This window comes from Schistocerca piceifrons, chromosome 4 (assembly GCF_021461385.2).
Source record: "Schistocerca piceifrons isolate TAMUIC-IGC-003096 chromosome 4, iqSchPice1.1, whole genome shotgun sequence".
NCBI classification, from domain to species: Eukaryota; Metazoa; Arthropoda; class Insecta; order Orthoptera; family Acrididae; genus Schistocerca; species Schistocerca piceifrons.
The window spans coordinates 721,104,894-721,118,536 of record NC_060141.1 but is presented as its reverse complement, the minus strand read 5'-3'; the positions used below and the strand labels follow the sequence as shown (position 1 = coordinate 721,118,536).

Sequence of the window (13,643 nt, the reverse complement as noted above, 5' to 3'; positions counted from 1 at the left end):
TCGCCGCTCTAAATTGGCATGCAGCTCGTCATCAGACAGCAAAAGAAGGTCCCTATGGTAAATAATACCCTGGAGCATATTTAAACTCTTATGCAATGTGATCATAATGGAAACATCCCACAATTTGTCACAAGCAAGTAACCTTCGTGACTGGGCACAGGGTGCCGTTTTTATCAGTACTGACCCAGAGTGCATTTTGGACAAGCCCTCCACCTCTCCAAAGTTGTCCTCTAAATGCTCTACGAAGAACTGAGGCTTCGTGGACATGAAAGACTCCCCATAAGCTCTCGTACAAACTAGAAACCGGCGCAAATAACTGTCACTGCTATCCTGAGACTTACGCTCCTCCCATGGTATGGCCAGGGAGGGGAATGTTTTGGGATTGTATTTCCGAGTGTTAAATTGAGCCCGAGAACACTTAGAGACTGCTGGCAGCTGGCCACCAGCAAGAGATGATGTACCACACTTCACTGTGGGTTATCCGCCCTGATGCCACCCACTCCGACCAAGGGCCCTCCCCACAGGCACCACCCAGCCTCAGCAAGGGCCACCTGTCAGGATGGCCATTGCTGAGAGTCCTGATGCCCAAGGGAGATGGGCATCTACTCCTTGGCATACGTGTGAAGTAAATGGCGCAGGCATCAGTAGAGTCATCCCTGTGTTGTCAGGGGGCTACAACCAACAGGGTACATGGCGGCCCCACAACAACCGACTGGCTACCATGCTGGATATTAGGTGACAAATAGTTCATGGTCGCCGCCAGTGTAGAAAGTGGCAATGCGCATTGCGTGGCGGAAAGTGCACACAGGAATGTATCCATGCCCAAGAGATGGAGAGCAGGCAGGACTGCAATGCAATGACGAATAAGCTGGCAAAAGGTCTCAACGCACGATGGACACAATGCACAAAGTAAGGTGCCCTTCCCCAATCGGCTCGCTCTTTGGAATAATTTTGAAATATGGAGGTCAAACCCAACAGGGGACCATCACATAAGGGCCAAAATGTAAGAGACTGCTTTTAGTCGCCTCTTAAGACAGGCAGGAATACCGCGGGCCTATTCTTACCTGCGATCCCGCAGGGGGACATGGGGATGCAGCTTTGCTTCCTGAAAACTGAAGACAACCGGGGAGTAGGATTGTAAGAGTATCGACATTTCATCCAGACTGGAGTGAATTCCGCTGATATTCCAATGGATAATTGACATAGGGTGGACAGAAAAGAGAAAATTCTCACCACAGTTGCAGTCAACTCAACAACCACTGTGAGCCAGTGGCCGACAGCATGGAATGGCATTCAGCCATAAGCAAAAGGTCCTGCTCCATAGGTTGTTCTGGGGCAGCTCCTGCTACCAGTGATGGGCTGGTTGATCGGCCACCAGCAGTGTGTCTCAGCAACACTGAAGATGGCCAAAGGCGGCTACTGCTGGGTAGCGCTGTAGACGAGAGACACCATAGTGGAGAAGGAGAGGAACTTTGTTTCTTATGAACCTTCTTGGAAGCAGGACACTGAGAAGAGTGAGTAGTCGATGGTTGTGAGGTCTGGGTACATAAAAAATCTTCGCCAGTAGGCTCTATTTTTGGGAGTCTGAGTATCCGATTTTGGGGCCTGTGATTTAGCAGGAGCTGACAAAGGTTGAGCCTTAGAGTAAGCGGGTGACAGTGGGAAGGTTGAATGGGCGGTCTTTGTGCTGGCCGATCGGACAACTGTGGCGCTAAAGGTGAGATCACAAGTCTGTGTGGCTACCTCGTCAGTAGGTCAAGGAGAGGCGAGGACAGGGCATATTTACCTGCTGGGAGCACAGTGGGCTTTCTGCTGCTGAGCAACAAAGGTAGACACCTTTTCCTTAATTCGGATTTCCTGCATAATTTGTTCATCTTTAAAGATAGGGCAATCTCTAGAGGAAGCAGCATGGTTGCCCATACAGTTGATGCAACAAGGGGATGGAGATGGACAATGGCCTTCATGGGCATCTCTGGCATGTGTAACGCATTTGGCCATATTGGAACATGACTGGCTGATATGATTAAGGTGCTGACATCGATAGCAATGCGTAGGGTTGGGGATTAAGGTTGGTTGGTCGGTTGGTTTAAAAGAGGGGGGAGGAACCAAACTGCTAGGTCATCGGTCCCTCATTCCAATTAAAATAATTCCACAAGGGTGTGGGGATGTAAGGGCAAACTGAAATGATCTCGTATCCCGCTTTAGTGTTGGATGGATGTTGAACTCTGTCAAACGTCAAGAACAGAGTACTTGTTGGCACCAATTCTTTTTCAATCAATTTCATCACGAGATGTACAGCCGTTACACCCTGATCAGACAGTTAACTTTGAATGTCCTTACTGGATAATCCGTCGAGTGATCTTGTATAAACTACCCCGAAAGGTGAGTTTAACATATGGTGAGCGCACACCCGGACAGGGAAGGTGTGTAGCAGTGTAGTTCAAGGCATTGTTTGTGCCTGGAGGTATTCTAACAACAAGGTGCCATTTTGTAACCGGAAACAAGACTTGACAGGGCCGCAATTGTGCCGACACCTTTCTGAGTAATGAAAGGGTAGACTGAGGAGAAGTCATGACCTTTGTCAGACAGAGAAACAACTAGGAACTTCGGCACTGACAGTGGCTGAGACAGATCTAACTTTTTCTTGTGGGCAGAAGTTGTAGAAGTACAGGAAACCATTGCAAAAGTGACCCTCATGATTACTGGTGTCTCCAATGGCGTGCTCATTCATAGTGAGGACCCTCTCTGAGGGCACTTCCGGCTTAGGTGATTGTTCACACCTCAGGTCACACCTCCCAAGAAACAGACGGAGGGACCAATTGGCATGTTCGGAAAGTACCAGCTTGCGTAACCACCCCTCCCTGGGTCTGGCCTTTACCACATAGTACATACGTGTCCTACTTTTCTACCCAGGGTGGGAAATTACGTTTTATCCCATCACCAGCTACGCATGGGAACGTGTGGGTTGGCCTTCAGACACACACTCACTGAGGAAAAAAAAAAGAAAGGGAGGAACAAAGAAAAGAAGAGAAGAGGTCTCAAACACCGCAGCGGAGAAGGAGGTTACGAGAAGAATCAAGAAAAAGAGAAGGATGAAATGAGGACAGAGACTTTCCAGTATAGAGAGAAAAGAAGAGAAACCATAGTCATAAGCATCCATCTCCGGGCATAGGCACAAAACATACTTCCAAAGAGAGGGAGAAGAGGATTGTTTAACCTGTGGGAGAGAGTCACAGAGATACTGAAGGAACTGAGAGAGGGAGAAGAGGATTGTTTAACCTGTGGGAGAGAGTCACAGAGATACTGAAGGAACTGAACTAGAACATTCTTGAAGATAGACATAAACTATCCCAGGAAAGTCTGTTAAAGTATCAAGAATCTGCTTTAATGATTGATGGTATAGTACACCCCCTACATATCACTCACATAGGGATCATAAGGATAAGATTAGAATAATTACTGCATACACAGGGGCATTCAAACAATCTTTTTCCTGCACTCCATACGTGAATGGAACAGAAAGAAACGCTAATAACTGGTACAATGGGGCATACCCTCTGCCATCCTCACGGTGGTTTGCAGAGTGTAGATGTAGAGTTTTAAAATTGCATAGTTGAGTTCTTTTTCTTCAATATCCTCCATAAATGAACTAGCTATTCTGGGTGAGAAAAGGTTACATGTGACGGCATTGTCAATCTGTTCAAAAAACTGGTTATCAAATAAAAACTAAGTGGAGGTTAGTGCATGTTTAAATAATGCTATTGTGCCTCCCTCAAACATACTGTTAATCAATGATAAGGTGTCAATAACAGGTACCTTAGTATACGAGGAGACAATCTCTAAGCTAGCCAATAAATCTGAGCAACTAAGTTTCAATGTTTCTAACCTACTAATAAGATGTGCCAAAATCACTAAAACTGAACAATGCCCCAGGCCCCAATGGAATCCCTACCACATTCTAAGCAAAATTTTTGGCTGAGTTAGCCTCCCTTTTAACCACAATATACTGTACATTCTTCAAGCAAACAACTGTCCCTAGTAGAATAAAGCTCAGGTCACAACTGTCTACAAGAAGTACAGCAGAAGTGGTTGACAAAACTACCATCCAATATCTTTGACAACTATGTGTTCTATAACCTTAGGACATATACTGAACTCAAATGCAATTAATTGTCTAAAACAGAATGACCACCATTCCAACTAGCACCGTGTTCGAGAAGATCAGTCTCACTTTTCTCAATTGACACCTTGTAGGTCGTGGATCAAGGCAATCAGAGGGATACAGTATTTTTCAATTTCCAAAAAGTATTTGACTCAGTACGACATCTATGTCTATTATCAAAAGTAAGGTCATAGGGTTAACAAGTGAAATTTGAGACTCCCTCAGTATGGAGGATGCAACATGTTATCTTGGATTAAAATTAATTTACAGATGTAGACCAGGAAAATGTATTGAGACCCTTACTGTTTGTGTTGTATATTAATGACATGGCAGACAATATTAGCAGATGATGCAGTTATCTATACTGAAGTACTGCCTGGGGGGGGGGGGGGGGGGGAGGAGAAAAAAGAGCTTCACAAATTTCAGATCTTAAGATTTTGATGTAGTAAAAAAGAGTATCATCTAGCTTTAAATGTTGAAAAATGTAAAACTCTGGGATTCCAATTCCATCCTTCTGCTTTGACCCATGACATCATCTATATGGCGGAAATGGCTATTCTAAGTGTCTCTAATATGGTGTCTATGACGTCACTCTATGACGTCACTACATACTCACGGCAACAAATACGAAAATACGTATAAATAAAATAAGACAATAACATCTCCCTCCAAAAATACAGTCAAACTAACGGGGCAGCTGCAGGAAATTGGGGGTTTTAGGGAGGGGACAGGCTAAATATAACAGTAACACACACACACACACACACACACACACACAGGGGCACAGGGCGCCATCAAACACAACAAGATGACATCTACAAAAACAACCAACTCAAACTCCATGCCATAATGACGTCACACACCACAACATCCTTACGTCATGGGTCAAAGCAGACGGGTGGAATCAGATGCTTCTGCTGACCCAAAATTGTGCACATCACAAAATGGAAAAAAATGTATCATATGCCTGCAGCACAAACGGCCTGTAATTGGAATCAGTTGACTCATAAAAACAACCCGGTGTAACAATTTGTAAAGGTAAGACATGCAACAATTACATTGGCTCAGTCATCAATAAAGCAGGCAGCAGACTTCAGTTAACTGATAGGATAGTAAGCAAATTCTATCAGTCTACAAACTTTCATTCTTTGGGGCCCACAGTGCAAAATATGTCTTAATGATGTGATTATTATGAATAATTACCAGCTACACTGTTATGTAAACTGTTTATATTTTATTTCATTCATATTAAGACCATCGCTTACTTATGTATTTAGAGAGCACCTGACGATGGCAATTTGCCGAAATGGGCTCATCGTGAATGATAAAACAATTTACATAGCAGTGTAGCTGGCTATTATTCATAATAAACAGTCTACAAAGTTTACAAAACATTTCTGCGACTCATTCTAGAATATTGCTCAAGTGTGCTGGATCCATACCACGTAGGAGTAACAGAGTGTACTGAACGTGTACAACGAAGAGCAGCAGGAATAGTCAGAGGCAGGACCACTAGGTGCAGCATTGGAAGGGTGTGCTGGGAGAGGGGATGGGGGTGAAGATGGAGAGAAGGGGGGCTGTGAGCGTGAGAAAAGGGGAAAGGATTATGTATGTGTGGTGGAGTATGGAAGAAATTTTGAGTGGGAGCAGAGAAGGGGATAAGCAGGTGGAGGACAGGAACTAGCAAAGGCTGAGGCCACATAGTGTTACGAGAATGAAAGAAATGTTGCATGACAAATTCAGAATATCCTAGTGCTTGTGAAAGAATCCAGATGGCACAGGCTGTGAAGCAGTCATTAAAGTGTGAAGCAGTCATTAAAGTGAAGCATATCATGTTGGGTGGCATGTTCAGCAACTTGGTGGTCTCTTGGACACAATTTGGCAGTGGCAATTCATGCAAACAAACAGCTTGTTACTTGCCATAACCATATATAATGTGGCACACTGGTTGCAGCTTATCTGGTAGATCACATGGTTGCTTTCACAGGTGGCCTAGCCTTCGACAGGGTAGGAGAAGACTGACAGGACTGGAGTAGGTGGTAGTGAGAGGATGTATGGGACAGGTCCTCCAGCTACATCTACTGCAGGGATACGAGCCATGAGGCAAGGGGCTGGTGACAGTGGTGGAGGCGGTTTGGACAAAATATATGTATGGTGCAAAAAGTGGTAACTGACTCTAAAAAAGGAGAAGTCATCCACATGAATACCAAAAGGAATCCGTTAAATTTCAGCTACACGATAAATCACATAAATCTAAGTGCTGTCAATTCGACTAGACACCTAGTATTACAATAATGAGCACATTGGCACGATCACATGCAAAAATGTTGTGGGAAAGGTGAACCAATGAATGAATTCTATTGGCAGAACACTTACAAGATGCAACTGAGCTATTAAAGAGACTGCCTACACTACACTTGTCCATCCTTTTCTGGAGTACTACAGCATCATATGGGATATGTAGCCAGATAGAAAGTTCAAAGAAAGGCAGTTCATTTTGCATTGCTGGATTTCTGGAATGGAGTCACTGTGGCTGGACTTTTAAGTGGATGTATCTGACAGATGGCAGAGTCCCCCCAATAGGTAACACCCGTGGTACATAATTACAGTGGTACAGCCTTTGTCAGCAAGTAGGATTGTAACATCAGGATCAGTTTTTAGGTGATGGATGGAGGTTCTTCCTGCAGGTGAGAGAGTAGTTTCCAGGTTAAGGGATTTGAGGAAGGGGGACAATTTGAGAAGGTTCGAGGACAGGATATTCTAGAAAGTTAACAGTGGGTGATTTTGCAAATGCAGGTGGGTTACAGAGATCTGAAGAATAAACTGAGTCAGACTGATTTCAGTACTGGTTTTAGACTGACTCCAACTGATAGGGTTAATGGCAAAACAGTATATCCAGTGTAGAGACCAGGTGAAGGAGAGAAGGCCTTCATCATCAGCCTGGACTCCCAGTTTTGATAAAATAAAAAGACATAAAAATAAAGAAACCGTACACCATAGAAATCATTCAGGTCTACACATCATCAGGGTCTTACTTTGACAGAGAGATAACTGACCTCTAGGAAGACTTGAAGATCCTGGTAAATTATATTTAAACACACTACAAAACTATAACTGTGGATTTTAATGCAATAGTAGCACAGAAAATGAAGACCAATTCTTCATTGGAAAAACTGGTAAGATAGCCCACTATAGAATGTAAAAAGGCACAGATTGATACAATTTGCTGAGATGAATGTCCATGTCCTTAAAATGTAGGCATATCTTTAAAAGTAAACACATAGGATGTGGATTTGGAAGAAACTTGAGTGATTTAAGAATAAACTGTCTGTATTTTCTCAAACATACTCTATATGGGAAATAACTGTCTTAAACCACTTCTGAATTTATACTATCATCTATTAGCCATGTCCTGAGTGATAACAGTGACAAACATAGAAACAAACAGTAGTTAAAGACAAGAAATTAGTAATAGATTTCAAAAATTTATTTAAAAATTGGGAGTTTTACCACATCAAACTGAGCAAGACATTCACCATGTTGGAAAATGAAAATTATATAGACACAACGTGAAAACAGTAGAATATATTGCTCATGTGAAGAAGGCAAAGGTAAAATCTATTGCAGCATGTCATATCTGAAAGAAAAAAACAACAGAAAATTCCAGGATGAAATTTTAACTCTGTAGCAGAGTGTGTGCTGATATGAGACTTCCTGGCTGATTAAAACTGTATGGCAGACCAAGATTCAAACTCGCGATCTTTGCCTTTTGTGGACAACTGCTTTACCAACTGAGCTACCCATGGCTAACTCATGACCTGTAATCACATCTCTACTTCCACCACCTTGTCTCCTACCTTCCAAATTTCAAAGTAGTTCTCTTTATGTGGAGGAGAACATCTGTGAAGTTTGGAAGGTAGGAGACGAGGTACTGAGGGGAGTACAGCTGTCAGAACAGTTTGTGATAGACCAGCTGGTAGAGCTCTTGCCCACAAAAGGCAAAGGTTCAGGTCTCGATCCGGCACACAGTCTTAATCTGCCAGGAATTTCAACAGAGAAAACTGCACATGGATTCGAACATTTCTTTGAATATTTGCACAGTTCGCGAGAGAAATCACAAACACAGTTATTAATAAAAAGAATCACACTCCAGTTCTGCAATGCCTAATGAGGTATACACACACACTGGAGGCATTAACAAAAGAAAGGTGCTTGGAGATGGTGTTTCAATAGAAATCTAAGGGAAAAATAATACAAAATCACCTTACAAATTTGTTACAGCATGTCTGCAAAGGGTGAAAATTTTCCAAAACTTAAATCAATACTTCAAACATTCTACTTTACAACAAAGGAAGCAAATTGGTAGTCTCTTTATATCTTGTCTAAATTTATGACAAAAAACATTAGATTTTAATAAAGGAAGGGTATGTGTTTGCTTAAACAGAATACAATGGGCCACTACAATCCATCAAATTACAGAACAGAGAAATTAGGTACCACTTTGCTTAGGGTTGTAAATTTCGATAAAGCTTAACACTCAGTTTCAACAAAATATATAGCAAGAAAACGGCCTCGGAAAACAAAGACACAATTTCGGCCTACACTAGTTAACCTTTAGGATATTTGCAGTAATACTAGAGCAAATCACAGTGTAGCCCACACTGGATGGAAGTCGTAATGGCTATTGTAATGACGTCTGAATGGAAGTCGACAGAAAATACAGCCACTTGAATGGGCTGTAGAACGAAGTCAGTAGGCCTAGCTCTAGATATCATTTGAATCCAGCAAAGCTGTAAGGTCGTAAGTGGACAGCATGACAAAGGAAGAACCTTCAAGATAACATAACATACGGAAGGTGAGTGGATGATACTATATTGCATGCAGAACATACGAGGAGACACACAGTTGAAGGCTGTAACGCAGCGAAATGTCTGTCGGAAGAAAAACCTAAAAGACTTCCAATATGCTGTCATGCAAATATTTCTTCATAGGACGGGAAAGTGAGCAATACGCGGCAAACGATGTCTGAACCGTTTTGTTTGTGTCTTCTTAATATACAAACACTAGTTCAATGACGAAAACAATCTTTGACAACCACTGTGCAGTGTCAACCGACATTCCTCAAGGTAATATTTTGGAATTATGATGGCTCCGCAGCGAAAGTAAAGCTGATTTATTGATTTATTTTTACATGCAGCAGCAGCGTTTAAATGTCCTTATAGTGTCTGTACGTTATATATGAATGTGGGTTAACTTACTGTCAAGTTCTTCAATAAGCGTAGCGGTGCCAGGGGCAACATGTAATTCGGAAGGCTCAATCATTTTATCCAAACACTCATATTTCAGTCACATTAGCAGTGGGGAGTAAGTACGCGTGCTGTTGAACCAGTACAAACACGCAGTAAACACCTGATATCACCCTCTAATCAAATCGCACGTACTACCAATTAAACATTACGACTTATGAATGATGGACCATACAACCAAAGATGCTACGTAGGTTTCGCAAAGGATACATTATTTGTCGATGAAGTTAATTCACACCTTAGTAGATAGATGGTGCGCAACCATTGAAATGCGCTCTTCATTGACTTAGCAATGGTGAACAAGGTTGAGTAGTGTTACTATTGCAATTGTGCGGTTGAAATATGTATTTTTTACAAGTTATCAAATACTTATAGAGCTGAAATTATGTGAAATATCTTCAGAAGCCGAGGCAATGACTCCAGGTAAGATGGAAAGAACGAAGTACCTGTTGTGACAAGTGACAACATTAGCGGCATGCATAACCAAACATACATCATTCAGAGTTTGAGTTCTTTAGAGCTGTAGTTACTGTCTGAACTATCTTCTGCTCCCATATAAATAACTACCGTTCAAATAGATGTATGCTGACCACTATCGTACGAGACTAAATAACAAATAGGCCAGTTATTCTTGTTCATATTTTTTATTCTTAAATTTGCAGCACTATATTCTATTCCTACGTATTCACGAAGACAGGTGAGATAACTTTTAGTGTTTATTTTCTTGATCATTTGCCACTTGCTCTCGTAAGAAATCTCTGTGGACAGAACAGCTGTTAGCACCGTACAAAGCATGTCTAAACTGTACCTATTGAGTGCTGATCATCTCGTATATCTTCACGCAGTGATTCGTTCATTAATCCTGGAACGGCACCAAAGTAAAAAGAGGCATCAGCACTAGGCAGGAACGAGAAAACCATTACTTTCGCATATAATTTAGTATAATTTGAAGACAAAACTTTAAAAGAACTCAATTTTTACAACCTGTGCATAGTTTTATTTTATGTTCGAAAGGGGTGAGCGTTTTGCATTTATTATACGAAGTTAAGTTTTTCCGGCCCACACTGAGGGTTCAGGATTACCATTTTCCAACTGAAAATACCGTACTAAATAGCGCTTCTGATGGTACTTCACTTTTAGTGGAATGGTCGAACTACGTCCTGTTAGTCACCGGCATGTTCAGTGTTAAGTTCCCACGCACGGTTTCTTAATACATGTTCATCAGCCTTTAGCATCGCACTTCATGGAGCTTTTTGATCCACTCAAAGATGTTCCAGTACTGTCAACAACGTTGTAAAATAGCTTAAAAATCCAACGCTTTTTCTTTGTAGCAGATGACTACATATGACATAACTGCTGGAAAGCGCGCAGGCCATCTTAAGTGGTATTGCTAATTGCAATAACTTCAGAAACTTTTACTGGGGGTGGTTTACCCCCACAATATGAAGTACAATCATCATTTTTAGGGTAGTATTACCAAAGATAAAACAAAGAGTGCTCTTTTTTCTTAATGTTGTCCTTATTATGGAGTATTCAGTACTATTTTTAATCCTCCATGTACCAACAGTGCTTGTCCCATGTTCATGCGATCCTTAGTTTCCCGCTACAGTGGGCGTAGAAGCAAGAACCATTTTCCCGTTGTAAAACTGCGATTTGTACAGTGAATAAATTTTACAGCGGCTGGCACACGTTCGGCGGTAGTACTTTACCCCGTGTAAAGTACACCAACACCGCAATTGAACGTTTCAGGATTGCATAGCAGAAACAGTTTCATAACAAAAAATGGACATTTTGAGTAGAGAGCATCCCTGGAATCCAACAAACTATTGTTCAGTCAGTGAATAATTTATGTTTTTGGGACACGTTTCCTGTAAAACAATCAGATACCGGTATTTTATGGCTTGGAACCATACGATTTCGCTTTCATTTCCTGTAATGTTTTGTTATAATGGAGAATATTATACATAGCAATAAATTGCTTTTGTCTGCTAGGAAAGCACTCTTGGGGAAATTTTCCAGTAAATCACAGAGAGTTGCATGGACCCTTTGCAAGGGGGTGGAAAAGGGGCGAGGGACGCCCCCCCCCTCCCCCGCCACATATACTAGCGCTCGCTCCCAACCTCCTGGAATCTGGAGTACAGAGTTTTTATTCATTAGAGAATTCTTATACACAACTAGATATGATTGATCATGTTCCCGCTATAACTACGGGTTTAGACAATGAGGAATGCTACACTACTGGCCATTAAAAGTGCTACACCAAGGAGAAATGCAGATGATAAACAGGTATTAATTGGACAAATATATTATACTAAAACTGACATGTGATTACATTTTCACGCAATTTGGGTGCATGGATCCTGAGAAATCAGTACCCAGAACAACGACCTCTGGCCGTAATAACGCCCTTGATACGCCTGGGCATTGAGTCAAGCGGAGCTTGGATGGTGTGTACAAGTACAGCTGCCCATGCAGCTTCAACACGATGCCACAGTTCATCAAGAGTAGTGACTGGCGTATTGTGACGAGCCAGTTGCTCGGCCACCATTGACCAGACGTTTTCAGTTGGTGAGAGATCTGGAGAATGTGCTGGCCAGGGCAGCAGTCGAACATTTTCTGTATTCAGAAAGTCCCGTACAGGACCTGCAACATGCGGTCGTCCATTATCCTGCTGAAATGTAGGGTTTCGCAGGGATCGAATGAAGGGTAGGGCCAAGTGTCGTACCACATCTGAAATGTAACGTCCACTGTTCAAAGTGCCGTCAATGCGAACAAGAGGTGGCCGAGACGTGTAACCAATGGCACCCCATACCACCACGCCGGGTGATACCAGTATGGCGATGACAAATATACGCTTCCAACGTGCGTTCACCTCGATGTCGCCTAACATGGATGCGACCATCATGATGCTGAAACAGAACCTGGGTTCATCCGACAAAATGACGTTTTGCCATTCGTGCACCCAGGTTCGTCATCGAGTGCACCATCGCAGCCTCTCCTGTCTGTGATGCAGCGTCAAGGGTAACCGCAGCCTTGGTCTCCGAGCTGATAGTCCATACTGCTGCAAACGTCGTCGAACTGTTGGTGCAGATGGTTGTTGTCTTGCAAACGTCCTCATCTGTTGATTCAGGGATCGAGACGTGGCTGCACGATCCGTTACAGCCATGCGGATAAGATGCCTATCATCTCGACTGCTAGTGATACGAGGCCGTTGGGATCCAGTACGGCGTTCCGTATTACCCTCCTGAACCCACCGATTTCATATTCTGCTGAACAGTCATTGGATCTCGACCAACGCGAGCAGCAATGTCGCGATACGATAAACCGCAATCGCGATAGGCTACAATCCGACCTTTATTAAAGTCGGAAACGTGATGGTACGCATTTCTCCTCCTTACACGAGGCATCACAACGACGTTCCACCAGACAACGCCCGTCAACTGCTGTTTGTGTATGAGAAATCGATTGGAAACTTTCCTCATGTCAGCACGTTGTAGGTGTCACCACCGGCGCCAACCTTGTGTGAATGCTCTGAAAACCTAATCATTTCCATATCACAGCATCTTCTTCCTGTCGGTTAAATTTCGCGTCTGTAGCACGCCATCGTTGTGGTGTAGCAATTTTAATGGCCAGTAGTGTATATCCTCAGTAGTCGCTGCACAACTAATTCTAGATTGCCACACCTTTCATGAGAAATTACATTGTCTCCTTCGTCAAAGCTGCGTTTTCGCGCTATCCTAAACTCTACTCTCTACTCTAGACAAAGGGAAACCTTCGCAGAATTGCCCCCTCCCCCCCACCCCTCAAATCTCCTCTCTGTGATTCGCACTACCTGACGTTGTTGGATACTGACCCGAGATTTGGAGATACTTAGTTCTGACTGGCAGATCGTTGAACTAGCCACCATAAGATCGTGAATCTGTTGTACAGCAGACGTTATGTTTCAACCGCAGCAAAGCCTTTGAGCAGAATCTCTGAAAGGTAAGAAATGTTTTCTAAAACATTAATACACATTTTTGTCTAGCTCGTAGTCCACAGTATACGAAACATTGTGGGTTTGGCGAAAGTTTTCTGGGTCTTTATATGAAGTCCGTCGTTTAAAACTTGGTGTTAAATGTTTATTACACTTTTGTAGATGTTTTTGGCTTTTTTAAGGGCATAATCAGTTTTTTGTG

At 42.6% G+C, this 13,643-nt stretch overlaps 2 protein-coding genes across 3 annotated transcripts in view; one reads left to right on the top strand and one right to left on the bottom strand.

Annotated features, from left to right (window-relative positions):
• Positions 1 to 9,657, bottom strand: part of LOC124794676 (U6 snRNA-associated Sm-like protein LSm1) — a 71,247-nt gene extending 61,590 nt beyond the window's left edge. The window contains exon 1 of the mRNA XM_047258210.1: positions 9,421 to 9,657. Coding sequence (XP_047114166.1) covers positions 9,421 to 9,484 — 64 coding nt within the window. The 5' untranslated portion in view covers positions 9,485 to 9,657. The remainder of the gene's footprint in view (positions 1 to 9,420) is intronic.
• Positions 9,658 to 9,725: 68 nt separating this feature from the next.
• Positions 9,726 to 13,643, top strand: part of LOC124794675 (alpha-1,3-mannosyl-glycoprotein 4-beta-N-acetylglucosaminyltransferase A) — an 834,427-nt gene continuing 830,509 nt past the window's right edge. The window contains exon 1 of one of the 2 annotated variants that reach the window (XM_047258208.1): positions 9,726 to 9,891. The gene's annotated coding sequence lies outside the window, so the exon portion shown is untranslated. The remainder of the gene's footprint in view (positions 9,892 to 13,643) is intronic. The other variant, XM_047258209.1, reaches the window with a different exon arrangement.